This window comes from Equus quagga, chromosome 7 (assembly GCF_021613505.1).
Source record: "Equus quagga isolate Etosha38 chromosome 7, UCLA_HA_Equagga_1.0, whole genome shotgun sequence".
In the NCBI taxonomy this organism is placed as follows: Eukaryota; Metazoa; Chordata; class Mammalia; order Perissodactyla; family Equidae; genus Equus; species Equus quagga.
Genome location: NC_060273.1, coordinates 49,924,944 through 49,952,715, shown reverse-complemented (window position 1 = coordinate 49,952,715; position 27,772 = coordinate 49,924,944). Strand labels below are relative to the sequence as shown.

General features: G+C 38.6%; 1 protein-coding gene across 3 annotated transcripts in view; it reads left to right on the top strand.

Annotated features, from left to right (window-relative positions):
- Positions 1-2,878: 2,878 nt before the first annotated feature.
- CPEB4 (cytoplasmic polyadenylation element binding protein 4) overlaps positions 2,879-27,772 on the top strand; it is a 62,508-nt gene continuing 37,614 nt past the window's right edge. For all 3 annotated transcript variants that reach the window (XM_046666008.1, XM_046666007.1, XM_046666006.1), the window contains exons 1-2: positions 2,879-4,005; positions 20,588-20,669. In XM_046666008.1, the coding sequence (XP_046521964.1) occupies positions 2,881-4,005; positions 20,588-20,669 (1,207 nt within the window). In that variant the 5' untranslated portion in view covers positions 2,879-2,880. The remainder of the gene's footprint in view (positions 4,006-20,587; positions 20,670-27,772) is intronic.

Here is a 27,772-nt window from a genome sequence, read left to right as displayed (position 1 = left end):
TGTTCATAAGGTGCTTCTTAAAAGTCTTTGAGCTCTCTTTCTTTCTCTACTCTTGCCATAGTCGCTTCAGGCTCTACTCTGATTTATTTTCCTTTCTCATTTCCTACTAAGGGAAAACATTCACTTACACAACATCTTTAAAGCTTGTGCTGAGAGCAAGGCATTACCCTAGGCCCTGGGGGTGGTCACAGTGGTGGAAATGTACAAAGATGAACAAGAAGACATGGAGTGCCGGAGCAGCAAATGAATAACCTAAATGATGAAAGTTTGAGAGAAGTGGGCTCCAAACCAGGCATGAGGAATGAAATAATTCAGTCTTGGAAAGGGAAAAAGACTTTTCAGGAAAAGACTTCATTATAGTTGGTTCATTCATTTTTTCGGCTTCCGTTCACTGATGCCTCTTACCTGCAAAGTCCTGTCCTCAAAGAGCCCACAAGTGAGCGCAAGGCCAGGAGATGTAAGCCACCATTACAACAGAGTGTGATAAACAAGCATGAGATGTACACACAGCCATGGACGCTCCAACGTGAGAACTTAGAAGACAAAGTTGGTAGCTTTTGAACTGATTCCTAAAACAAAAATGTTTACCAAGTGGAGAAGAGAGGAAAGGGAAAGTAAAAAGGCACTGAGGGTATGTCTAAACAGCTTGGTGGGGGGCGTTCATAGGGACATGAGGTGTAAAGACACAGTGCCCGCAGAAATGGCAAGCCCTGTATACCAGACTAAAGAGTTTGCCTTTTTTCATCAGAGTAATGGGGAGCCATAGAAGAGATGTGAGCAGGTGAAGACCACGATGAAGTTTTCGTTTTGGAAATATCCCTCTGGTGCAGCGTGTAGGACGGACTAGAACGGGATGGACATGAGGACTCAGCCACGGATGCCTACAACAGATGTATCTTTGTGGCTGAGAGACTGCACCAGAAGGAAGCCTAAGGCAAGCTGGGCGGGTGGAGGGGAAGGAAGGAAAGGTGAACGGAGGCTCCCGCGTGAGGTCTGCATTCAGAACAAGGACGTACGCAGTTCTAGGCACCAAACAGCAGCTGGGAAGACCCGCCTCCCCTTCCAGATCCCTCTGGGGCGGAGCTCGGGCCAGAGCACGTGACGCCTGGGGACCCACCTTTACTATGGGCAGTCCTCCCGTTCATCCGAGGTTTGACGGGTCGCCACTCTGATCCCCAAAACCTTGACTCTTTCCCGTGGTGCTCGGGACATCTGTTCTCTTCCGCGTGTCTCTATACGCATCTCCTGCAAAGAGTGGTTGGGGCGGATAAACAGCGCAGCTGTCCTTTGCCCACACTAAAGATGGCGATCCGCAGCGCTCACTCGGGGTGGGGAGCGGGCGCCGGGCCTCCCCGGGCCAGGCGCAGACGGAAAGGCAGTCTCTCGAGGCGACTTTCCGACCTTCCTGGGCGGGGATCTGAGCCGGGGGCGTGGCCTCGCCTAAATGCTAGCCGCGGACTGGCCTTCCGGCGGGTGGGCGGGGCGTCGGCGGCGCCCCGCCCCTCCCTCCTCGAACCGGAAGTGTCTCTCGGTCTTTCCAGCTGGTTGTCATTTCAGTCGGCTCGGTCCTGAGGAGAGGGACTCAGCCGCGGCTGCGGGACCCGGCGCCGGGAGGCGGCGGCGGCGGCGGCGGCGGCGACAGCAGAGGAGGACGAGGGGGAAGAGGGAGAGAAGCAGCGGCGCCGGGCGGAGTCCGCCACCACGACAGCGGGGACTGCGGGACCGGGCGAAGGCGGCGGCGGCGGCGGCCCAACAACCGTGAGGAGAAACAAAAGCCTCCCAAATTGTAGTTTTAAAAAAAACCTGGGGGGGCCAAGAGAGCGCGCGCGCGGGGGGGGCGGCCCTTCTCCTTTAGAATCACTACACGAGTGGGCTTTCCTCTTTTCCTCTTTCTGCCCCCGCCGAGACTCGAACTGGGAGGACCGCACGGACCGCGCCTGGGTCCCATGAGGGAGAAACACCTCGGAGCCGCCGAGAGGGGAAGAGGCCGAGCCCGCGGGCCCGTCCAGGCCGCCCCCGCGCCCCCGGGCCGCCCGCTCGCCCCGCGCGAGGCCCGCTGAGCCCCCGATCGCCACCCCCCGAGGGAGAAGCGGGTGTCCCCAGCCCATTTCATGGGGGAGAGGAGGCCGGGGGCAGCCCAGGCACAGCGACCGCAGCACGATCTGCACCCAGAGCCTCGGGAGCAGCCCCGCAGGCCCGACGTGCGCCCCGTGGAGGAGCAGCGACAGGACCGGGAGCGGCGGAAACCCCGCTGCCGGCGTCTGCCCATCGGCCGGCGCTGACCGCCTCCCCCGCCCAGAGCACCTAATAGAATCTCTATATATAGATATATAATATATAATGTTAAATTATTCCTGATTCTTCTTAACCAAGCTGCCGAGAACACAACGTCTTCTCCCCTTTCGCCCTGTTCTGATTTTTATGTGAGTGAAGCTGAACTGCTGAGGAAGACCATATGTGATTGTTAAATTATATATATATATTTTTACTCCGCGCAGTTCTTACTCTTCTCCGTCCGTAGACGCTTGAGAAGCTGTGTTTTTGTCATTCATGTACATTTTCCTTTGGAAAAAGAAAGCGCCTATTTTACTAACCAAAGACTTGATTTTTACCCCCTTCGTTTTTATTCCCTCCTAGAAATAAGCCCAGTTGGATTCATGTCAATGTTTTAAGAGATTTTTTTTTTTTTTTAGCTTTTTCTTTTCTGTCAGAGACCAGAATTCCAAATCAGAACTATTTAAGGTGATAAGCTGCGATCTTTGAGCTAGCTATAAATAAGACATTTCAAACAAACGACTTAAATTGGGGCTAGAGGATACAAAGGCGTGAGACATCAGGTTGTCCTTTTTTATCGTAAGATTCTGATCCTAAAAATAATAAATGGGGGATTACGGGTTTGGAGTGCTAGTGCAAAGCAATACTGGGAATAAATCTGCTTTTCCAGTCAGATTCCATCCGCATCTGCAGCCTCCACACCATCACCAAAATGCCACCCCCAGTCCTGCTGCTTTTATAAATAATAACACAGCTGCCAGTGGCAGCAGCGCCGGCTCAGCTTGGCTCTTTCCTGCTCCGGCCACCCATAACATTCAGGATGAGATCTTGGGGTCCGAAAAAGCAAAAGGTCAGCAGCAGGAGCAGCAAGACCCTTTAGAAAAGCAGCAGCTCTCCCCCAGCCCAGGTCAGGAAGCTGGAATACTACCTGAACCTGAGAAGGCGAAATCTGAAGAAAATCAGGGGGACACTTCTTCGGAAAATGGCAACGGGAAGGAGAAAATAAGAATCGAATCACCAGTGTTGACAGGGTTTGATTATCAAGAAGCTGCGGGGCTAGGGGCTTCGACCCAGCCCTTGACGTCTAGTGCATCGTCTCTTACTGGTTTCAGTAACTGGTCAGCAGCAATAGCACCTTCCTCCTCTACAATCATCAATGAAGATGCAAGTTTCTTTCACCAGGGAGGGGTCCCGGCTGCTTCGGCCAATAACGGTGCTCTGCTGTTTCAAAATTTTCCCCATCATGTCAGCCCTGGCTTCGGAGGCAGCTTCTCCCCTCAGATCGGGCCTCTCTCCCAGCACCACCCTCACCACCCTCATTTCCAGCATCATCACAGCCAGCATCAGCAGCAGAGGAGGTCTCCTGCCAGTCCCCATCCGCCACCTTTCACACATAGAAATGCTGCTTTTAACCAGCTGCCTCATTTGGCCAATAATCTCAACAAACCCCCCTCTCCGTGGAGCAGCTACCAGAGTCCCTCTCCCACACCGTCGTCTTCCTGGAGCCCCGGGGGAGGCGGATATGGTGGCTGGGGAGGGTCCCAAGGCCGAGATCACCGCAGAGGGCTGAATGGAGGAATAACGCCCCTGAACTCCATCTCGCCTTTGAAGAAAAATTTTGCAAGCAATCATATTCAGCTCCAGAAGTACGCTCGCCCCAGCTCTGCCTTTGCTCCTAAATCCTGGATGGAAGATAGCTTGAACAGGGCTGACAACATTTTTCCTTTTCCGGTAAGATTATGTTCCATTAATAGATTAAGATGAATAAGGAAATGGTTTGGCGTTAATATCTATTTAAAAGTTTGAGTTGTCCACATTCATATCAGAGCTCTTCTTAGAAAATGAGTTAATTACTAGACATTATTTTGGCAGGAGAGGAGTGTAATTTGGAGCAAAATATTCAACAGTTTCTTTGGTAAATTTCTAATTGTAGTCTTCCCGTAGATAATTGTATGAATTGGCATAATTATGAATACCAGGTAGCTAGTGATGTGGTAATTATTAACTGTAGCACCTTTTTAGCCTGACAAGAGAATCAGAGTTGGTTTTTTCCTGCTTATTTAGGTGAGAATAAATAGTATATAGATATAAATATATTTCATTGTGGAAGCTGATGAGCATTTTCTCCCCATATGCAGTAACTATATAACCAAAAAAATTCATTTCTTTCTCCACTGTAAGGTATTGAGTCACTGAAAACCAACTATTGAATTACAGTTTTCTCACTGGTTACATTTTAAACCTGGAACCTCTCTGTACCATGCAGTCTAAACAGTCTGAATTCATCAATTTGGCAATTCCTCCTTAAACCTCTTTGCAAATTCTGGCCTGCCTTATCAGTGAGGATTGCTAGAGAAATGATCTGAATGTTTTCTTCATTCCCCTTTATTTTTGAATACTATGAAACTGTTGATCTCAGACTGACTCTTTTATGATGCCTTTCACCCATTTGTTTATTTTCCAGTGTTAACACTAGGGGTGCAGATAATTAAACCATTCCTAAAAATAGATTCAGGCAAAGATCACTTGTGTTTCTTGCTACCAGTGTATCTATATTCTGCAAGAGTCACATTGTTTTATGTTTTTGAATTAATGAGCAGCCAGCCTAGGTGATAGATATGAGAAAAAGGGAATTTCATAGTTATTTGAACATCAGATTCCCCACTAAAATTGTATACTTTGAGGGTATGAGCATTTATATGTGTTTGGGAAATTTATATGGGATAATAAGCTAACATTGAGTCAGTCCCCACAACAACCCCACAAGGTAAGTTCTATTATTATCCCCATTTTACAGCTGAGAAAATTGAATATCAGAAAGATATAATAACTTGACCAAGAGCACACAGCTGGTAAGAGTACAAACTCGAGATTAAAAAAACAAGGATTAGAAATGTATCTGTATACGTGTATACATACATGTTTGCACGCACACATGTGCTACAGCAAGAGGGTTATTTTAGAGAGCTTGCTGCAAGGGCCAAAACAGATTACAAAATAGTTGCAGTGTCCCCAGATATGATGTCAGCACAAGCAGAATTATCTGTTTTAATTAATAATTTGCTTAGTGAGAGAGGAGGTTTGCTGAGAGAACCCTGCGTCATTCCAGGGAATTAAATATCCCTTCTCTAAGGACTCAGGTGTAATGGTTAGGATGTATCTTAAAATATTTGGTTAAATTTAATTTTAGATTTTTAAAAATAATTGTTTGCCTGAGTATCAAAAAGCTATTGGCTTTTGTTTTCTGAAAGGGTTTTTTTTACTCAAACTGAAGAGAGTAGTTATTGTGCTTTAGTGGTCCCGTAAAAGGCTTTTTAGGACATTGGCGATCCCATGAAGTCTATTTTTAAAAAGTTGCTTCTGATATTCCTTTAAACATAAATTTAAGGGAAATTTAATGCAGAGGTAACTTTTGCGAATTATTCATATGTTGCTAATTTAAAAAATCTAAGATGTTATTCCATCCATTTTAACTGGATTAGGATTGGCTCAGAATTGAGTATATTTTTCCTTTTTATTTTGCTGCTATACACTGACAGAATGAACTTATGTGACCTTGTGGTTTATTTTCCATTCTCACGTTACTGACTTTTGATGAAGATTTGCTTTGGGAAAAATGAAAATTTCAGAAAAATGAATAAATGATACATATATGCACATTATTAATATTTTTATGGGGCTAACAGAATGTGTTTAACCTGTGAAACCTTTCCATCAGATGATTTTTGAGAGATTAGGCCGATTTATGAAATAATATAATAAAATAAACTAAGGTTGATACTAAAAGATATTGTTAGAAACTAACTCTTCCCTTAGAATTATTGTCTGTCATGCTGAGGATGGAAAAAGGACGAGTCAGTATACCTGTATCAAATATGGCAGGATTAGAAAGAAAGTTGTTGACTTCTGCTCACCTTCCCGACTGTTTTTTTAGGAGACTGTGTGTGTGTGTGTGTGTGTGTCTGTTAGAGAGAGAGAGGGAGATGGGGGATGAAGGAACCCAAGAGCAAGCATTGGGGTGATCTGAAATTGAAAAAATCTTTATGACAAGAAATTCCTAATTGGGCTTTGAAAACATCGTAAGAAGTTATTAAACTGATTATTGTGGTGCTTACTTAAATGCAGTTCTTTGTGTGTTTTTCACAATTATTTTTCTGAATCTTTTGGCAAAAAAACCAGTACCGTTTTAAGTTGGTATGAATTACTTGGTTAAATTTGATATGAAAAATCTTGACGGTACATTTATTTGACTGAGTGCCGGGAGCCCTAGGTTGTGGTCTTGCCCCTCTCAGTATCACAGCATTTGGGGGCCTCAGTTTCTTCATAAAATGTTGGAGGTGACCTAGGTGATTCCTGAGTTCCTTGTGATCCTAATGCAAGTTCCTGTGAAATTTGAACTGCTGCAACCACAATGCACACCCTTTTTCTAAACACTGCTATCTTCTTTAAATTTATTACCTTAAGCGCTATTAATTTCAGGGAAGAAATTTTATAGATATTAGTAATTCAATTTCCATCACTATTAGAAAGAATTCCTTAGGTGTTTTGGAGAGATCTTGAAATTTACCACAGAAAATATAGGATAGAGCTTACGTGGCTACATAATCATATTGGTGATCAGTCAAAGACTAGTGTGGTATTGTTCTATTAAAAGGAAATAATTTACCTGAAATGAAATTAATACTGGGCAATGCTTATTTTAATTTGAAATGAATGAGAATGGTTTTTACGTTTGTTTAATGCAAGTTTGGGTACATACAGCGAATTCAGATTAATGATAACATTTTTAATTAGTTTTTTTGGCCAATCTTACCCTTCTCTTTTATCTGTGTTTATGGAGCAGGAGCAAAGATTCCAAATATGTGAATAATCCTCTAAATAATTGATATGGCAAGGCATTATATTTTGGGACTTTTTTGTATTAAAATTTGTTTCTAAATTATTTTTGCTTAGCGTAAAGTTTTCATTATGTAAATTTGGACAACATGCCTCAAATCCAGTTTTCACATACAACTAAACTAATATATATTTAATAGTAGCTAACATGCCTGTGATATTCTAAGTGTTTTACATGTATTAACTCATTTAATTCATTCAACAATCCTATGAGGTAGAAATTATTGTTATTGTGTTTATTATTACTATCCACACACAAGATTTGGCTCTTAATCCTTATACTACAGTGCCTCTTAATACATAATACAGGTGACGGTGGGGGAAATGCCTCCTGGAAGCATGTCAAATGAGAGGAACATTTTTACAGTGAATAAGTGATATATGATGATCAAAAGCTGATTATAGATGAAGTTTTGAGAGTAGAAAATAATAGAATATCTTTATTTATCAACTTTAAAATATTAAATAATTTTCAAGTCAGTACTTGTTTGTTTTTAGTTTTTACTATAGACCAGGCACTGAGCTAAGTACTTTCACATATGTTATCTCATTTCTCTATAGGGTTTCTCAACCCTAGGGGGTTTGTCTTTATTGTCCCAGTTTCAAAATGAAGAAACAAGGCCCATATTCATGTAACTAAAGGCATGATTTGACCCCTACATTAAGGGGAAAAAATCCTACCCATCCTGCAAACACATCCTGGAATTCTGATATCCAAACCAAATAATAGATTGGGACACCTGCCAATAATTATATTTGAATATAGCGCTTTGGAGGGGTGCCTCGATCTTCTGTACTTACAGGAAAGTAAAGGAGAATTGCGCGGTATATATTCTGGTACCCTCTTATCTTCAGCTCAGTTATGCTCCCACTTCCACTAGCTAAGAAGCAGCAAGTAGAGAGGAAAAAAAAGACAAAATCTGTCACAAAGATGATCCTAAAACTTGTTTGATAGGGAGACATTTTAGGACTTAGAGCCCATTTGCTCCTACTTTAGACACAGTCACCACAGATTTAAGTTGTCTTACCCAGGCAAGTAATTCATGTCACTTTAATAACTCTCCTTGTGTTGTCGGTTTATTGATCCTTAAAATTATATATGGCATCTTATATCTGTAATCAGAAAGTTACTACATTGCTTCAGTTCTGAAAGTCATGGTAAACTATTAGAATTGTCTGAAGTGCAACTTCATTACGTTTTTTGTTTCTTAATATAGTCCCAAGAGGGATCTTTGCATAGGAAACATTTTCTTTGGCTTTGTATTTATTTGTATTAGAAGAGGGGAAACTAATTTTTTTTAAATTGGGAAGTATGCATTGGATAGTTCTGGCTCCAGCAGAATTGAGATATTGGGAAAACTTTGGGAGAAGCCTATCAGATACGATCTTCCCCCTTTTGGTAGAAAGCCTTTTAACTAGATGGAACCGAAACTTGGGTGGGGTAGAGTTTTTTTTTATTATTTTTTGTTGTCTTCAGAGAAGCCATGGAATATGATCAACTCATTGTTCCATCATCTTTCAGGAAAAACCTGTTTATTGCAAGCCTGATGAATGTGGTTGTTGCTAGTTTCAACTAGAAAGATGCTACTCAGTTCTGGAGTTTAAGCTTTTGAGAGGAATCCCTGTTAGTGTTCATGAGAAAGAAATGGAAAAAGTAGTATTAAAATGAACATATCCCTAGTTTGAATTTTACAGTCTGAATTTGCTTTCCTTATGACTTTTCTCTAGCTTACTATATAAGGAAAATAAGCTTGAAAATCCGCTATCACAATTTTCAGCACTATGTTGTACCTCAGTTTTTGGTCCCGTCATAAAGAAGACAATGTATATAATGTGTTTCTTTTTAAGGCAGAAAGCCCATAATGTGAGCACTCATTTTAATTTTTCCTGACGAAACTCATTTTGTATTTAATTGTTCAAAAAAATTATTCTTGCAGAATTTAAGCGTATTTTTACCGTAAATTTATAGTAATGTATAATTTTTTTTTACTTCAAATTTACTGTAGAGTATCATCATTTATTAAAAAAAGTTTTGAAACAGGAGTTCCACTTTCAGGTTTTTAGAAAATTCTTGGTAGATAGAAAGATATAGGGGTAGATCCTATTTTTAATCAGTTTCTGAAGGTGAAACTTGCATAATTACTGAGAAAGGCTATTTTGTGAGGCAAAAATGCAGTAGAGTGAGGCACAGGCTCTGGATCCAGACAGATGTAAGTTTGACTCTGAACTCTAATTAGCCGTGTGACCTTGAGCAAATCTCATAAATTCTGGAAGACAATACCTCATTAAGATAATAATACCTAACAGTGAGGGGTTATTGTGATGTGCCTTAGAAGTATGTGGCCATATTAGCCAGCTTAACTTTTTTTTTTAATTTAAAATATGGCTCTCTAATATTGAGTAAATTCATGAAATTCAAGTAATTACGAGTATAGCTTGGGCATCTATGAAAAATTTTCAGCAGTCCTTTGTATTGCTTATCTTATTATATGCACTTTACTTTTCAGAGTACCTTTTGATAAGCTAAATGCAACCCAGGACAGATAAAACATTTAGCAGAATTAGCAATTTTCTTGAAGAGATGTTTTATAATTATATATATGTATATACCTAAACTTTCACTAGCATTGGCGGCCTATTTCTTTCAGTATTTTGTAGAGTTTTGCTTATAATTGTTATTTTAAGAAATTAGAACATTTGATTCCTTTTGTATACATTAAAGGAGACTGTATTTTAATGGAGAATTTGTGATTTTCTTTTGATAAGAGAGAGGACAAGCTACCATAGATTTAAATTGAATATATTTTAGTTTTTATCCTGGAATTGTTTTGGTTTTTTAAATATTTGAATTTATTTAGTACACAGTTATTGAGCACCTGCTATGTTGTGGACTAGACACAGACTACATAGCTCTTAAAAATAGTTTGTATTTGATTTATAATGTATTTCTGATTTTTGCTAACCTTTAAATGATACTGAACATGCATTTTTTTCTCATTGTAAACAAATTAGCAACTAGCCCAATACTTTCATTTCATTTTAATCCATGAGCTGTTTAAATTTTAAGGCAAACTAACTAACCTTCAATTTTAGGTATAACAAAAACAGTGTAAATGGTATTTTCCAATATTTTAGTAATATTTTAGTATGTATGTAGTATTTTAGTGATGGTCACATTTATAAATATACACTTGTGTAAGCTACCTTGTATACTTGTACACAACATGTGCTTATTTAAATTTTGTGAGAAAATGATACTACACAAAAGGCAAACTTTAAATTCTGGGTAGCAGAATTCAGGTTCCATTACATGTCAAGGAAAAAGTCCGTCAGCCACTTACAGGTCTTCTCTCGTGTTTACGAACTGAATTATTAAAATTTAAAGCCTTAAGCTGTACAAGGACTTTTCGTATTGTAGAGTAATTAGATTGGGCAGTTTCTTTTTACTAAATATTTACCAGATACATCCCAGTCATTTTTTTTTTTTTTTTTTTGCGAGGAAGATTGGACTTGAGCTAACATCTGTTGCCAAACTTCCTCTTTTTGCTTGAGGAAGATGATCCCTGAGCTAACATCCGTGCCAGTCTTCCTCTACTTTGTATATGGGACACCTGCCACAGCATGGCTTGATGAGTGGTGTGTAGGTCTGCGCCTAGGATCTGAACCTGCAAACCCCAGGCTGCCAAAGTGGAGTGTGTGAACTTAACCACTATGCCACCAGGCTGGCCCCCCCAATCATTATTTTTTAATAGAGCTAAACTAAGGTATAGTTAATTCCTGAGTATCATACATATTAAAGCCATGTTTATATTTAAATAGTGTCTAATAACTTCTAATAGTTCTTCCAGGTTTTTTTGAGGAATGCATCTGGTGCTAGTCAGTAAAATAGCTGTTGTCATCTTACTGTCTGTAAGAACCTTAAAAAACCTCAATATTAAGAACATGCTACTCAGAAAAATCTCCTAATTATAATATGGAAGCCACATTTGGGTTCCAAATACAGCTCTGCCACTTGCTAGCTATGTGACCTATGGCAAGCTATTCAACCTTCTTGATCCTTCATTTTCTCATTTCTTTTGTCTGGTCTTTTTCAGGATAAAATGAAATATGTCTAATATTCAGCTTCCAAAAGATTCTGTTATTATAAGAAAGCAATTCATCAAATAGAAATATTAATTAAAAATTTTGTGAATAGCACAATTTCTTAAAGTGTGAAAACCATTGTATAACTGGTGTATGGTAATTTGAGCTTAATTTTAAAGGAAAATTTTATTAACTGAACTATAATTTTTTTAATAAAGTCACTGTACTTAAATAATAGTGGGAGTCAGGCTAGATGATTCTCTCATTTTCTTGAACACTGCTGAAAAATTTAGTGACCAATAGATTTTTTATTTTTTGTCTTTTGGTCAAGTTTTTTCCCCCCTTGTCTTTTAACTTCTTTATTATGGAAAAATTTAAATAGCAGACAAAATAGTATAGCAAACCCCCATGTACTTGTCCCCTGGCTTCAACAACGATCAGCTCCTGGACAATCCTTTTTCTTCTATCTTCCTAACCCTCTCTCTTGCCCTTTGTGTTATTTTAAAGCAATTCCCAGAGATCGTATCATTTCATCTGTAGATGGTTCAGTATGTGTCTATAAAAGATAAGGAGTCTTTTTTTTCCTTAAAAACAAATATTTTCTAGTTATTTTTTCAAGAAAGATAGAAACTGAAGCAAGGCCCACATTCCTGGTGCACCTGCTCAGCCTGTTTCACCACTTAACCTGGTGCTAATCTCTAAGGAAACCACTGTTGGCCTCATCTCCTCCCTTCTGGGTGGGGAAGGGAGTTAGTGGTCACGTGGCCAGCAAAAAAACCGAGATCCAACAAAAGCACCCAGACATCAGCTGGTGACCAAAAATTTGGCAGGCAGTTGTCCGGTTTTCCTCTCTCTATCTCAGCCTTCTCCCAGATTCAGGCTCTGGGGACGTCTGGAAAGGATCTCTGAAAAAAGAGAGAACAGGGCAGGACTGAGAGCTTCCTGGTTGTATTTTTGTTTGTCTGGTTTTGTTTTTTAAGAGGAATTTAGAGATTTTGGGTCTTTTGTGGGTCTTTGGATTGCATCAAACTTTTTCGTCTCTTGTTCTCTTTCAACCCACAAATGTTCGATGCTTTCAGTGGCCCGTGTGCTGAGAGCAGGTGACAAGACAGGTGTGCTCCTTCTCACGAAGTGTGCAGTCTTGGGACCTCTTGCTCTGTGTCTATGTATTAAGAAATTCCTTCCGCTCAGAAGACTCTGGAGAGCTAAGGATGTGGGGATGGGAGCTGTCAGGGCCCAGAAAGTCTGAAACTGGGCACAGGCTGCTTTTTGACATTGCTGTCAAGGCTCCCAAAAGAGAAGAAAGGTCGTTATAGGACGCAAGCCTCAGTTTAGGAATAAAGACTGTGTACTGAGTGGACCATTCTCTCTGCTGACTCTGGACCCTCATCAGGCCCAGCAGCCATGGAGCAGAGGAACCTGGATGGCTACTTAGCAGCCAAGGATAGAGGAGTGGCCAGAAGGGTGTTCATGACTTCGTTCCTTAGGGCTGAGTTTTAGTAGTTTTTTTACCAACTTTCTTTAATGACCTCTAGCCCTGAATAGTTTATTAGGTAGGAGAAATCTTATACTGATATTTTTGGGTTCACAGGTTTTGGCCCATTTTGATTATCTCTATTAAAATGGGCTATAGGAAATAGCACAAAACAGCTGAATTCTTCTGATACAAATAATACCTAATTTAAAATGTTAGTTTCAGGCTCTTGCTCTTGTGCCAGAGAGAAGGGCCAGAGGGAATGTATATTGAATGGGTCTACTAACTTCTGGGTCGTCACATACATATCTCATTTCTCCTTACTGCAGTTTTATAAGGGAGGTGTAGGCCTCCTATTGCTGATGAAATCCAGGTTCAGAGAGGCTGCAGTGTCAAGATCATATGTGTAGTAAGTGGTGATTTAAACGCACGTCTTAGAATAGATTTTGATTATTTCTCTTTGCCAGGCAAGGTGAGAATGAATAGTCAACAAGAAGGGGTCTATTGATCCAGCAACTGAGTAATCAAGTCTAGAATGCCGGTTTGTCTGTTTAATACACGTAAGGGATGACAATAAATGTTTACCACTTTAAGGATTTCTAATGTTCAAAACAAGTATGGTTTATTTAGTGAAGGTGGAGTAAAAGAAAATTTTCTCAAAGGCTTTCTGGAGAGGTCTGATTCGTCAATTCATATGGAACAAATGGAGCTATTGATCCAATCAGGGTAATGCACTGAAGACATTCTTTCATTTATAGTTTATTATTCTGTTAGGGAGTATTTGGTAGCCTAGGATCTGTAAGACTGTCTTTATTATAAAGCGGTCATAATGAGAAAGTACTGACTGAAGAGGGAACCTGCTAAGAAATAGGAGATGCTGCTAAATGTGGTTTCTCCTACTTCAGATAATCACCTCTTTGACTTTAACCTCTGACACTTGTTCTCTGCATTCAGGCCCCGCTTACAGTGAAGGATTTCATACCTTGCAGGTGTTAATAGATTGAAATTTCTAAGTCATGACAAGGCTTATTTAAATGCAGTGCTTTTCTGAGCTTCTGCTCTGAAGTCAGACTCTGCCACTTACTGTGTGACTTTGAAGGCAATTAGTTAACTTCTCATACCTTAGTTTGCCTAAATGGGGTTGATAATTGTACCCACTTTACATGATGGTTGTGAGGAACTAATGTATGTAAATCATACATAATTCATGTAAGATGCACAACACTGAGCCAGGAGTAGCCACTTTAATAATGGTGGTGACGACGATGATGGACTTACTGTATGCTACTTATATGCTGCAGTCTGTGGCTATGGAGATGGGTGGAGCTCGCAGTCCAGTGGGGAAATAGCTATAACAGTGCTTGTTCATGTCATGTGGGATGTCAGCATGTTAGGGGGACACGGAGAAAAAGGGACTTGGGCCTGCACAGGGATGTGAGGGTCGTCTGGAAGTGGAATCTTGAAAGTTGACAAGGTGGTCAACTTTTGATGTCTGTGGGTTTAAATAGTTAATCCAAGAAGAATATTTACATTTGGCAAATCTTGGATTAAAACTCCCATAGTTACCTTTGATTAATTATGGGCTCTACTGGCATCTCAAACTTCCTGTTTATTTTGGCAGCTGACACGTTGGCATAGACTTTCTTTTCAGACCAAAATATTTTCCTTTCCCTTCTTTGCCAGGGAGAATTTAAGCCTGAAAGAGAAACTTCATAGGCTGATACAGATACGTAGCAGTCTGAGAAGTGACCATCACAGTAATGTCTGTCTTTATAGAAAGAATGAGTAAAGGGAGTCCCTGAATTTTGGCTTTGGTTCTTAATAATGTGGTTACATTGAAGTAATTACATTTTGTGTTTTAGACCCAGTCTGATAATCTAAAACATACTAAGTCAAGTATAAAAGGACAAGAACCAGTAACAGAGTGGTCGTGGTGGTTGATCTGTCAAAATTGAACTTGACTATAATCTTGTTCCCAGTTATGCCCATTAGAGCTTGGAAGAGAGGGCTTTGTTTTGGGTTTGAAAGCAAAGTCCTTCTCTTCATAAGGAAACCTTAAAATCGTTAATGTAGAATATTTAGTTACGCTGTACTGCATCACGACTGGGCAACCAGGATGTAAACGACAAATCACGCCCCCAAGTATCTAATGAAGTTAACCTGATGAATGGACTTGCTTAACTCACTGGTCCCCAAAGTGTGGTCCTTCACTTGGAAGCTTGTTAGAAATGTGGATTCTTGCACTCTACCCAGACCTGCTGAATGAGAAACTTTGGGGGTGGACCCAGTAATCTACGTTTTGCCATGACCTCCAGATGATTCTGATGTACTCTCAAGTGTGAGAAACACCAGCTTAGATTATCCATCTGGATGTTAAAGAAGAAGAAAGCCCTGAATGATGATTTTAGTTTGTGACATAATTGCAATCTAATTGTTCTTTCTGATAGTAATTGACCAACAGGTTCACGTGCTTCTTGTGGGTACTTGTGGAATGTTAGGAAAAGCCACGTCATCAGTATATGCTGATGTAAGTCTTCCTATTTGCCATGGCAGTCAGGATTATTCATGTATATGATAAAAGGACAGGTCCTGCTCTTTGAAATACTCATTTGTTTTTTCAGAAGGTTATTTTTATCAGCTTTGATTTTCATAGTGGCTTGTGTGGTTTTTCCTTTAGAAATTGTCCTGTGAAGTAGAGATGACAGAAACTGAAACCAACCAGTTACTCACATGCAACTCAATATATTAAATATAACAGTTAAGATTACAAAATAAAGTGAGGTCTATTAAGCATTGTAATCAAGTTTGCTTTGCTGAGCTTTGAAAATAATTGGTGCTCTTTTATTTTCATTCATGATTATTAAGCTCGTATGTTCTGGAGTCAGAGGCCTGTGTTCAAATTCTGCCCCCTCCAGTAGCTTGACATTGATAAAGTTATTTAGTCACTCTAAGCTTCTGTTTCTTCACCTGTGAAATGGGATAATAACTGAATATACCTAATTGTATAGGATTTTTGTAAGGAATAAATAAGATTATGCATGTAAAGTGTTAGAGCTGGATAAATGTTAGCTACTGCTATTATTATTATTATTATTATTATTATTACTACTACTACTACTTCCACTTCTACTCCTGGGGTTGGCAGTAGGTAACCTGGAGATGCATTTGTGATAAGTCTCTAATTTGTGCACCACATCTGTCTGTCATCACAGCAGAAAGAAGGAAGATAAGCCTTCCTTTCTTATGTTTTCAGTGTCTCTGATATCATCCTATATTACTCTTAATACATACATTTTTGTGCTTTCTCTCATTTATTGAGTAATATTTGAGCGCCTGCCATTTGCTGGGCACTACCCAGCACATTCCTGCCCCCAGGACCCTTACAGCAGAGGCTCTCGTTTATTCAAATGTATGTCTCAGTTAGTGTGCTCCCTTGACTTACCTTACCCAAGGAGGCATTGCCTGCTTTGGAGTGAGACTTGGGCTTGAATCCTAACTGAGCTGCTGAACTGTGCAGTAACCTGTCTGTGCAGTAAACTTTGAATTTCCCTTAGTCTTAGTTTTGTCATTAAAATGGGAATAGTGCAGTCTAACTTATAAAGAGGTTTGAGGATTAATTAAGACAGTATTATTGAAGTACTAGACAGTATTAATAAAGTACTAGAATAATGTCCGGTACTTAGTAGATGCTCAATAAGGGTAGTTCTGCTTTTCTACCTTTTCTCTCTGTGGGCTGCCGTGAGAAACCGGCAGTGGTGGGTTGAAGCAAATATAGTTGTCGGTGTTGCTTTCTAATAGATTCTTTGACCTTTTATCTGAAATCAGGACATCTCCCTTCAACAAATTCTTTTAAGTAATTTTTTTCAAAACTTGTTATTTTCCATTGTGTAAAGCATAATAAAAATGCAATGACTGTCCTCTTAAGACTATAAGTGTTCATTTTCTTATTTGTCTCTCATTGACTTCCACTTTTTTGTGGGCAAAAAGTGATGAACTTTGGTTAGTCATTCTCATTCACAGTTTTGGTTCCTGCTGTAGTTTAAACTGTAAATCTTGAAAGAGCGTAGACTACCTTAGAATATTGGAAAGTTAGAATACAAATGTATTTTGGAGCTAGGGAAGGAATGTTAGAGATCTAACCAAACTCTTTCCTTTTTCAGATCAGGCAAGAAGTCTAGAGATGAAAGTGCCCACGCTCAGGTGACATGCCAGTGGCAGAATTGGGGCTTCCTAGGGTCTAATGCTTGTTGCACTGATTTATGCTGATGTTCATATTTTGGTCATCAGCTCATGCTCAATCAAGAAGAGCTGTCACTTAGCAGGGTTTCTATTTTATAGTTAGTTTACTTTCTGGGAAATGGATCCTAGAAAATATATTAGTGGTCATGATATTTGACCCAATTAGCAACCCAAAAAGGCAAAATCATGGAATGAAATACCGAAATCAAAGCACTCTCGGTTTGACACTGGTTGCTGGGTAGGAAAACTGGCGTTGTCTGTGTCGTTCTTATTCTTTGGGTTTATTTGTGTCTCTGCCCCTCCACCTACTTCCTAATTGCACAGACACTTAAAATTTTTTTAATTAGATGTTTAAAATGGACAGAAAAGATCAGTGAGGGAGTAATTCAAGAATGATAAACTTTGGACCCTCTCTGAGAACAGACTGTACTTGACAAAATATGTGACTTTTGAAGTCTCTGAATTACCAAAGCATTATAGGAAATAAAATGTTATACAAACGTAACATTGTTTATAAGAATTATAATTGCTAATAAGTTTGGATTGTAGGGAGGAGTACATATTAGACCAGGGTTGGCAAGTATGTGATACCTTTTGCCATTGAGTCTTGTATTTTGTACTTAGTAATCATCAGCAATCTGTTAAGACCTTGTCCTTCTGAATCCTTGCAGAGCCTGAAAATCCTTCTCAGCACATTGCATCTGAGAGGCAATACCAATTGATCAGAGTTTGTATGTTGGTATTTGTCACCCTTGTATTAAATCATGATAAATGAAAGGAAAGTTAGCGTAAGTATAAAAATGATAGATGATTTTTTTTTATCCCACAGAGCATTACAGAAAACTTTAAATTTCATTTAGCCTTTTAGTTTTAATGTACTTCACCAATTTGAAGTCAGTGGTTGTTATTTTAGCAAAAACCTATATGTTCCAGGCAGTATGCTGGGGAGAGGATATGAAGGGGCTTCATAAATTCTAGTACATTGTTTAGAAACTTATAGGTACAAAGGAGCCTTCTTTACTTACTGGAAACAGCTGTCATAAAACAAACCAAAAAACACCATGTAATATTCTTTATCAATTGCTTCTCTTCGATACTCTTATCATTCGATGACTGGCAAAATGCAAGTTCTGGAAATTCACAAGGTTGCTACCGCTTTAGTTGCATTAAAAAAATTAATAAAGTGTCCACCTCCTTCCCCCCCTGATTACAGTTATTTTGGCAAAAACCTACAACTCTATAGCAGGAAAGGGGAAATATAAAAATAAACCCTAAGATAAGGAAGTAGGAGAGAAGAAATATTTTAAATATTTAAAAATTACTTGAAGGAATTCATTCATTGATTTAGCAAACATGCGTGCTTTCTACCTGCCAAATCCTGTGTGAGGCACAGTGATATAGAAGTGTAGGATAAGACTTCTCAATTTGTTGCACATGATGGCACACGTAGAAAGTGGTAGTACTGAAGCAGAAATCGTCTGCCGGGGAGTTCCTGCCACCCCAGGCCCTCTGGGCAGTACTGTGGGCTGAGGGGATGAATATCTCGGCACAGTCACCCTTTGGAGTGATGCGTAGTGGGAACATTTGATGTAAGACATGCTTCCTGCCCTTGGGGAACTGACAGTCAGAGGACGTAGGCAAGTGGACTGAGGCGCTGAGAAGTATTGCCTCCAAGACTGATTTATTGGACATGGAGATAGTGCATGGCCCAGTTATGGGTGTGGTTCATAGACTGCTGAAAAGAGGACAAATCCAGCTACTGTAGATTTGTAGGGTTTTGATTTAAATTCAGTGCTTGAAGTGAGGAAGGATAAAAACAGAACAGTCTCTCCCTTTTGTGAATGCTAACCCTTAGAAATTCTAATTCTGACCAATGTCCTCCTGCCTCTCTGTAGACCATGTTGAGGAGATGAGTATGACCAGGAAAGAATCAGGAGGAAAAGTGGGAAAGATGTTCTGGAGTGAGTTCTACCACTTTCGAGAAGAACAGCATGTTAAGGCACCAGCTCCCCAAACCATCTTCATCACCCCCTGTCCCCCAGAAAAAAACCTGTAATACTCTCTGCTTTAAATATCCAAATATAACTGCCCTTGATCTCCTCAAGTTACAGAGAGAAAAAAGTTTGTGTCATAAAACAGTTCATTCAGTGAACATTCCTGAATATCTGTGTGGTGGGGTGGGGTCAGAAGGAATGGTCCCTACTTCAGGTAAGTTTAATAATAGCACTGGGTGAGTGGTGTTATAGGACAGAGGATAAATGTCAGATTGATCAAAAAATACTCTCTCCTGAGTGGAGGACATCCTCTGTCAGCCTTCAGGTTCTAGAAGTTATCTAGGAAAGTGGAAAAGTAAGATCCCAACAAGTTTTTTTAAAAAAGGATAAAATTAGGTGAACTTTTTAAAAAAGCCAATCCTTTGAGTTAAAAAATAATGTAAAAGAACATATAATTGAAGAAAAGCTCATAGAATCCTGTTTGTCAAATTCCTTTGAGAGCCCCTTTTTCTTTAATATTCTTGCTGTGGTTTTTGTGTGTGTACATGTTTATTCTTAAGGTGGGTCGGAAACATGTATTAGTGCTTCCTTTCAGAATTTAATTTGAAAGTGTTTTCATCTTCTACTTTTCACTTATCAAGCTAAACTGTAATTTTAGTTATCGCTGGTACTTTTTATCCAGAATTCCAGAGCAGTTGGGTGGTTGTATATTTTAAGATTCCTCACCCACTTTTCAAATGCATTTTGTTAAGCCAGGGTTTAGACCAGCAGAGTTCTCCACACCCTTTCTTCCCTTTAATTTTAAAGGAAGCAAAACCGAGAATACGTTGCCGCTTAGTCGTCTTACTGACATTTGATGGCTATTTTCAAACCTTGACTTGTAAGAAAATTCAGCTATTCTAATTAGCACACGTGGCTGCCGCTTTAGTAGATAACTGCTGAAACAGGTTTGGAAAGCTTTGCCCTGTCACTGCAATATTAAGTATCAGAGAAAGAGTATAAATTTTATTTTTATATTTATTTCTTGTCCTTAACTATATGGAAATTAGTTGTTTCTGCTTTATTAGTAAAAGTAATGTTTTTATTGAAATTATTATTAGAAATCAGATCACTCGTTGCTGAGCCCTGGGTACTTACTTTTGTGGTTTTGATGTTTTCTAAGTGTTAAAAATAAAATGTAGTACAGTTGTCCATCAGTACCCGAGGGGGATTGGTTCCAAGACTGCTGCGGATACCAAAATCCAGAGATGCTCAAGTCCATTATATAAAATGGTGTAATATTTTCATGTAATTTATGCACATCCTCCTGTATGCTTTGTCATCTCTAGATTACTTATAATGCCTAATACAACGTAAGTGCTATGTAAGTAGTTATTAGACTGTATTGTTTAGAGAATAATAACAAGAAAAAAAGTCCGTACATGTTTGGTGCAGACACAGCCATCCTTGGTTAGTGGAATCCACGGATGTGGAACTCGCTGATATGGAGACTGAGTATAATGTGCCCTACACAGAGAGGGAGTATAATTGCCACTTTTTGTTCTATGTCCCATAAAATGCAGCTTATTGTCTTCTTTTATAATTAAATGCTATTTTAAAAGTGGTTTGTGGCTGTTTGTGTTTACAGGATCGCCCCAGGACATTTGACATGCACTCACTGGAGAGTTCACTCATCGATATAATGAGAGCTGAAAATGATTCGATTAAAGGTAACTTTTAAAATGTCACTATTTGATTTTAATAAATAGTTAAAATTTGTATTATCTATGTGATCTGATGAGCAATATGGCAGATATTATGGATTCATATTTTGTATCTAGTCAGTTCCATCAATTTTATACGTGTATCTCTTTTTGTTAAAAAATCAGACGTATTTGATGGACATCCACTCTGGGCCCATCGCAATACCAGTTAAGAGAACTACAAGAGTACTGATTGCTAAGGGTGAGCAATTAACTGAAAAGACATGAACCATACACTTCATTTTTTTTATATCTCTGGCAAAAACTGCTCAGTGCTTCAAACCTGTATGTCTGTCCATCATGACATTGACTATGCACTAGGAAGAATTCAAATGTTGATAGATTTTTTGGCCTAGTTTCACATTGTAAAAAATGGCCAACAGTTTCAAAGTTAAAATGAAGTTTTGTTGTTCTTGAAATATTTTCTGTGTATTATGTTAAGAAAAACAATAGTGCTATTACTACTTGGATTCTGGCTCAGTCCTCTTACTAACTACCTATGTTGTCTGGATTAAGACATTTGAGTTTGACTAGGCCTCAGTTTCTTCATCTTTACAAGAAGGAACTTAGAATCACCCTTGTAAAAAGAGACTTTCAATGCAGAGCTTTACAAATAAAATACTGTTGCCTGGGCCCCATCCCAGGTGTGGGCTGGGACTTGGCCTGTTGGTTTTTAATGTTTAGGTGATGCTCATGCGCAACCAGGATTGAGAATTACCAGACTAGATGTTCTTGAAGGGCCCCTCCAGCTCTGATTTTGTGAAAACTACCCCACAAAATACAAAGTGTTTCTGCACAAAAATCTCCAGTTTACTGGAAAGCAGGGGGTTTTTTGTTTGTTTGTTTGTTTTGAGTAATTTGAAATGTTTGGTATATTTTGTCATCCCACTTAAGTTGTTTGTTCCTTCCTTCATTCATTCACTCGTTCATTTAGTATTTGTGAGCCTGCTCTGTGCCAGACACAGCTCTGCACTGGGGTCAAAGGTAGCAAAGGCAGCCTGTTGCTTCAAGTGGGCACCAGCCTGGCCTAGTGTTCCTTTGAGTTTGGTTTATCATATTATAGATGCACTAAAACTAAGTATTTTTCAACAGACCAATAATGGTAAATTTTTTCACTAGGAAAGCTTTTTGAGGTCTAGAGAGATGAAAAATAAGGTGTGAAAAAATACGCATCCGTCTGATGAGATAACTTTGAAATAAGAATATTTTGAAGGTCTTTGCTGAATTCCTCGTGGAATTCTGATGGATGGCTCTAATCCAGATGTGCGCTCTCTTTCTGAGGAAGGATGATCTCTCAGACTTCACTTGAGTTTTGCCATTTCTTATACTCTGACTTTGGATAGTCCTTCAGCCTCTTCGACTCTTCTTTTTATTTTCTCATCACAAAAGCGAGGAGAGTCTAAGGCCCTTTCTAGCACCAGAAAAACTGTTCACTCTTAAAAAGTAGCTAAAGGAGAAATCCGACTAAGGTCTGTGGATTGTACCAGTTCCGTTTTCTGATTTGGTACTATAGTTATGTAAGATGGCACCGTCTGCGTGGGGGAACTTGATAAAGGGTACACAAGATCTCTCCGTACTATTTTTTTTGTTACTTGCTGTGAATCTGTAATTATTTCAAAATTAAAAATTAAGTACAGAAAAAGTAGCTAACGGACATTTGTTTATTCTTAATGTATTTGATTCCTTTAGCAACCTTTTTTTTTCTTGGAGAGCCTCTTATGTACTAGATACTAGGGAGAATAAATAATTAGAACTCATTTTCATGAGTGCCTATTTCTTTTATCAGAGAAAACACAGATTACAAACAGCAGCAGATATAAATAATTTCTTGTGTGATGCTTCTAAGGAGCCTCTCACTAGTACTTAGGTTAGATATAAAAGTTTGCACACATTATTCTAACAGGATTAACAGTAGCGTTTCCTTGGTTTGTCAGATACAGCCGGGACATCTCTCTCAAGTTTATTTCCTCTCTCCTAGTTTGTTCAATTATTGTGTCAAGTCCTGCATTTATTCTATATTCCCTTTTTAATTTCTTCTTACTAATTTTTTACCTAAATTAAGTTTCTTTAGGTTGATTCTGTAGGGGTAATCAAAATTAAGTCTGATGACAGAAAAATTAAACCTGATTAACATAAAGGTTTTGTAAAATTGTGATTTATAAGAGGAAGAGTGGCAGAATGGAAAGACCTATGAGTTTTAGAGTCAGAAGGCTGTGGATTTAAATTGCTCTTTTGCTGCTACAGTTCGTGGTGGTTTGAGGATGAAGTGATATATGATGTGTCTGTAAAATCCAGCATACTTCCTAGTTCATGGAAGACACTCCATAAATGGCATCGATTATTACTAAACATCTGTTAAGTCTGTTCTCATGCTTATCAAATGAGAAAGCCAGTTTCAATTTAAGTGCCAAGGTGACTTAAGTATATTAAGTGAACTTTGTGTATTTTTGCCTTCAAAGAGCAATGAAGAATTCACAGATGAATTCGTGGTCCTAAAATGCCAGACTAAAGTTAATGCTTGATTTTTTTTTTTAACCGAGATGATGAACTTTATATCACTGTAGTCTATTGCTACCAAAATGTAGTTTTACTGAGGGGAATACTTTATTTCTTGTCAGACTCTCTTCTGATTTAGATAGCTGTTAGGAAAACTATGCTTGATTCTATTGTGAGATTGTGTTTAAAAGTGATAATAAAAGTTGAATGTATTTAAAAAAATAACACACTGTCCTTTGATCCATTAAAACCTGCTTAGCCATTTTGAAAATAAATAGCCTCTCCATGTGCTCTGCTTCTTTAGAAACAGAGAACAGAAAGTGGGCATTAATTCTCTGAGACTAGTAGAGAATAATATGCCTTTCAGAAAAAAAAGTATAAAATACAAAAATTCAGTTAAAAGAATTAATTTGAGAATTGTTTAAAAAACCTCTACCATATGGAGGCAAATTTTATATTTGAGCTCATTTTCTCTTAAAAATAATTTCATAAACTATATTACGAATGACATTTATTTTTACCTTTAATTTACATTTCCTCATAGAAATGTGATCTGTGTGTTATGTATTTAAATAATAAAACCTAAAATTAATGTAAGAACTACAAGTTGAGTGAATTGATATGGCTATATTATTTGTTTAAATTTAAAAAAGACAACCTGGAAACTGAATTTGTCCTTTCCTTTTGGGAAAAAAAATCTTAATACAGTGGAGTTAAAAAATTTTATTTTTGCCATCAACAGACAAGATGCTTATATAATATGCTAAGGAACCTTCAAATGTAGTTTTTTAGTTTCTTTATGAATGTGTTGTTGATTCCAGCTGGCTTGTTGGAAACCATTTATCTTTTTTTTTTTTAACATTTTAACAAATGTGCAAAAGGAGTACCTAGCCTTCATTTCATAATTTATATTAGCTTTTTCCAGTGTATTTTAAAATCGTTTTTCTAAGAATTTTAAGGCTATTATCATTTTCTCCGTGTCCAGAGGTTTAGCTCTTTGGGAGGAAAAGGGTCCTCCCTCTACCTTATCGCCAAGGCCTTTCTCTGATCAGCTGGAATGTCTGTGTGTTATTTTTATCTGCGAAATTGTGTTGCCTTCTCCATAACCAATGCCAGTGACAATCTGCAGAAGCTCTTCCCCAGAGACCATTTCATTTCTTTACTGCACATCCAGTCTCATAAGCTAAGAGCCTCTGCTACAGACCAGTTTTGAATTTTGATCTCCCAGGTGGCAGCTTGCTCATTGCTACAATCTTATTAGGCTTATCAAGAATTGTTTTCACCTGGACAGAAAAATCTTTTATAGATGCTCAGATGATTATTTGGGGAATATTGTATCTTACTGTTATTTGTGTTTTTTCTCACCTGTGCAATTGGTACTTATTTTTTAGAAATGGAGCAGCATGAAATAGATTAAGACCAAATGCGAATACGTCTGTTTTCAGCCTTCTGAAGCATAGGCTGGACACAGTGAAATAAAGATTCATGAAGCAGTATTATAGTCAGTGTTAGTAGGAGAGACCTCTGAAGACTAAGGAGCCTTTTTTTCTTTCCTGAGTGTGAAGGGAATAAAGGAATATACATATAAACCAAGAAGTAGTCATTTATGGAATGAAAGCAGAGGGAGACAGCGCTGGAATAGAGAGACAAAAAATAGTACCTGAAAATGATCAGATGTCAGACAGAGTAGAACAATCCATGGTTTCATAATAGTGGTTGAGTATTGTAAATCCTATATATGAAAACAATTTAATATCCAAATTGCTTCATTTCACTAAAAAGCCAAATGAGACATCAAAATTATTGAGAGAACAAAGGCAATCTGTAAACTGTCAAAACATTATGGTTGTTCTTCAGATATTAATTAACTAAATTATGAGTCAGAATATCTTCTTATTTTTCCTCAGAATATTGTGAAATTGGAGTCTTTTTCTCTTCATATTGTTATGAAATGTGTCTTGCTTTCAATTTTTGGAAGGAGAATTCAGCATATCTACCTCAATCCCTCTGAGTTTCAGGCATTTTTAAAATACTTAATTTGAATGTAAGCAATAATGATTGCATTTAGAAATGCAGGTTGTTTAAAGTTCCGGTCTTTTACATATCCCCGTGGTGCCCAAGAAACCTATTGCATATGGAGAGTAAGTAGTGGAGTATGATATACAATTAGACATTACTGCCTCCCTTGCTGTTCATGCATTCATTTAATAAGAATTTATTTTTAAGAGCTAGATCTACTCCAAAAATACTACGTATTTAACTCCTGACTGCTGAAGGTATTGTGGCCTTGCATCTTAAAATACTTTTGATATTTTTTTTCTTTCTTTATCTACACATTGAATTTGGGAGCCCTTCCGCCACTATTTTTCATTGCTGTGGATTTGTTTGAAACAAATGCTTAGATGAGCAGGCAAGTGATGATTCCATCTGGGCCTCTTTTCTTTGTTGCTAAGCAAAAAAATTTATAATAATCTCTCTAGAAGAAAATCGTGAAACTCACTTGAAAGTTTAGTATACAAAGTTTGTTTCATTAATTTTATGTGAGATTTTTTATGTCACTGTAAGAGAGTGACTGTTGGGATAATTATTTAAATTCTGTATCTTTACAGTAGGGAGAGAATGAAGTTAGTGCTACTTAAAAAAAAGATACCATAAATAATAACCAGGAAACCTTAAATTTTCCTTTGATACACAGCTCTCTTAATATTCCTGTAAATTGCAGTCACGTAGTTCTCTATTTTAAAGAACAGATGTCATATACTGATACAGATGTTTTAGAACAGACATTGTACACTAACTTTGTGTATACTGAGATGGCTCTGGAAATCTATGAGAGTTGCTGAAAATAAGACTAAATTTTTAATATTCAGTCATAAATTTGAATTTGAGTAAATAAAATTTTAAAAAACAAAAGGAACTCTTAACTACGTAAGTTCTGTTGCTATAATATTAAAATGATTTATTTTAAGTAGTAGTGGGGGGGAATCTAATTTCCTAGAGGATTTAACCTTTTTCTATTTCGATCAGTTTGCCTGTGGCAGTTTGAGTAGTGCTCATGCGACACTGACCCCACTCCTCCCTCACCCTTTTAAAAGATTAGATGCACACTTTTCTTTAAGTATATTTAATGGGGCATGATGCAAAGTACCGTAAAGAAGAAACTGATAATGCAAACTAATTTTACTTTTTATTTTAATACTTTTAATTTTACTTGGATTCATAATCAAATTTGTCCTTCCAAGTAAATTACCATTATGCGGTATCAAATGTCTTCTGGTGAATTGGGGGATCTTTAAATATTAATGTCTTAAAGATTTGGGGTCCACCAGGACGCTGCCCTGCAAGGGGGCAGGAGCCTTCGAGAACTGGCTGGTTCTTTCTCGCTCTGTTTGGATGATACCAAGTAATTCAAAGCAGCATAGCAGGGGAGTGGCTGAGGTCTCTGGAGAGGAGAAAATTGCTTTACTTGTTGAAGCCTCGTGAGTAATGGAGCAAGGTACATAGCAAAGAATACAACTTAAACTCGGCTGCAGTGACCTTTGTGTGTGTGGCTATTCAGAAGTGGAGTGGTTTCCTCTCCTGCAGTCTCCCTTTCCTGACTGCTGACATGGAACATCCTGAACAGTCTTTCTCTTTTGCTTGGCTTAGCTGTGCTGTAGGATGGGACCTGGGCTTCGTGTTGAGGTAACTTCCTTTGTGAAGAAGGAGAGGGCAGAGTAGCGGGCATGATTTCGTCGTGTTCCTGGTGCGGGGTCTGTTCTTAATTTTGAACCGCAGTCTGCTTTCTGGTTTACTGCTGGTCAGAATTTGTTGGATTCCTCACAGCGCTGTGTAGGCAGAGTTTTCAAGGGTGTGGATTTTGAACTGTGTGACTAGACATTTTCAGATTGAGGATTGCTGTTGTTTTTGGTTTTGTTTGTTTTGTTTTGTTTTTTAAGGGGAGGAGAGGAAAGGGAAATGCCTGGGAGAACAAAATGTGATGTTCGTGAACGCTGCTGTGCTCATAGCACTGGAGTGAAGTCTTCCTTACTCTAGCCCCTGAACTGAAACCAACTCGGTTCATACTAATCGTTTCTTGTGCCTTGTCCAGATCCTTGTCTGCCCAGTTTGTTTACATAACGTACTGGTGCACAGAAAGGAGGGCTCCTCTGCCCTCTACCCTCCACACATTTGTGATAGAATACTGACCCTTGTTTTTATTTGTTGTGAAAACCATATAAGCAGTTGTCACAAAGGGGGAATCTGTCTTATGTCATCTATGATGTGGGTCCGTAATTACTTAAGCAGACCCCTTATCTTAGTCCTGAACACTGAGCACAAAAAATCTTATTTTGAGTCCATGAAAATTGAGTGGTCATCTTAAAATGTTGTTGCAACTCTGATTATACCTGGGTGAGACGTGAGGGGAAAGGGGGGCAGGGAGGAAAGTGACAGGAGACTTTTCATGTTATTAGAAGGCTAAAGATCCTAAACATTTCTTTAAAAGATTCTTTTAACTCATGAACTTTTTTTCTGTTACAATTGCGTTAAGGCTCACATATTTTATGGCTGTTGTGACTTAATTTTATTTGGCA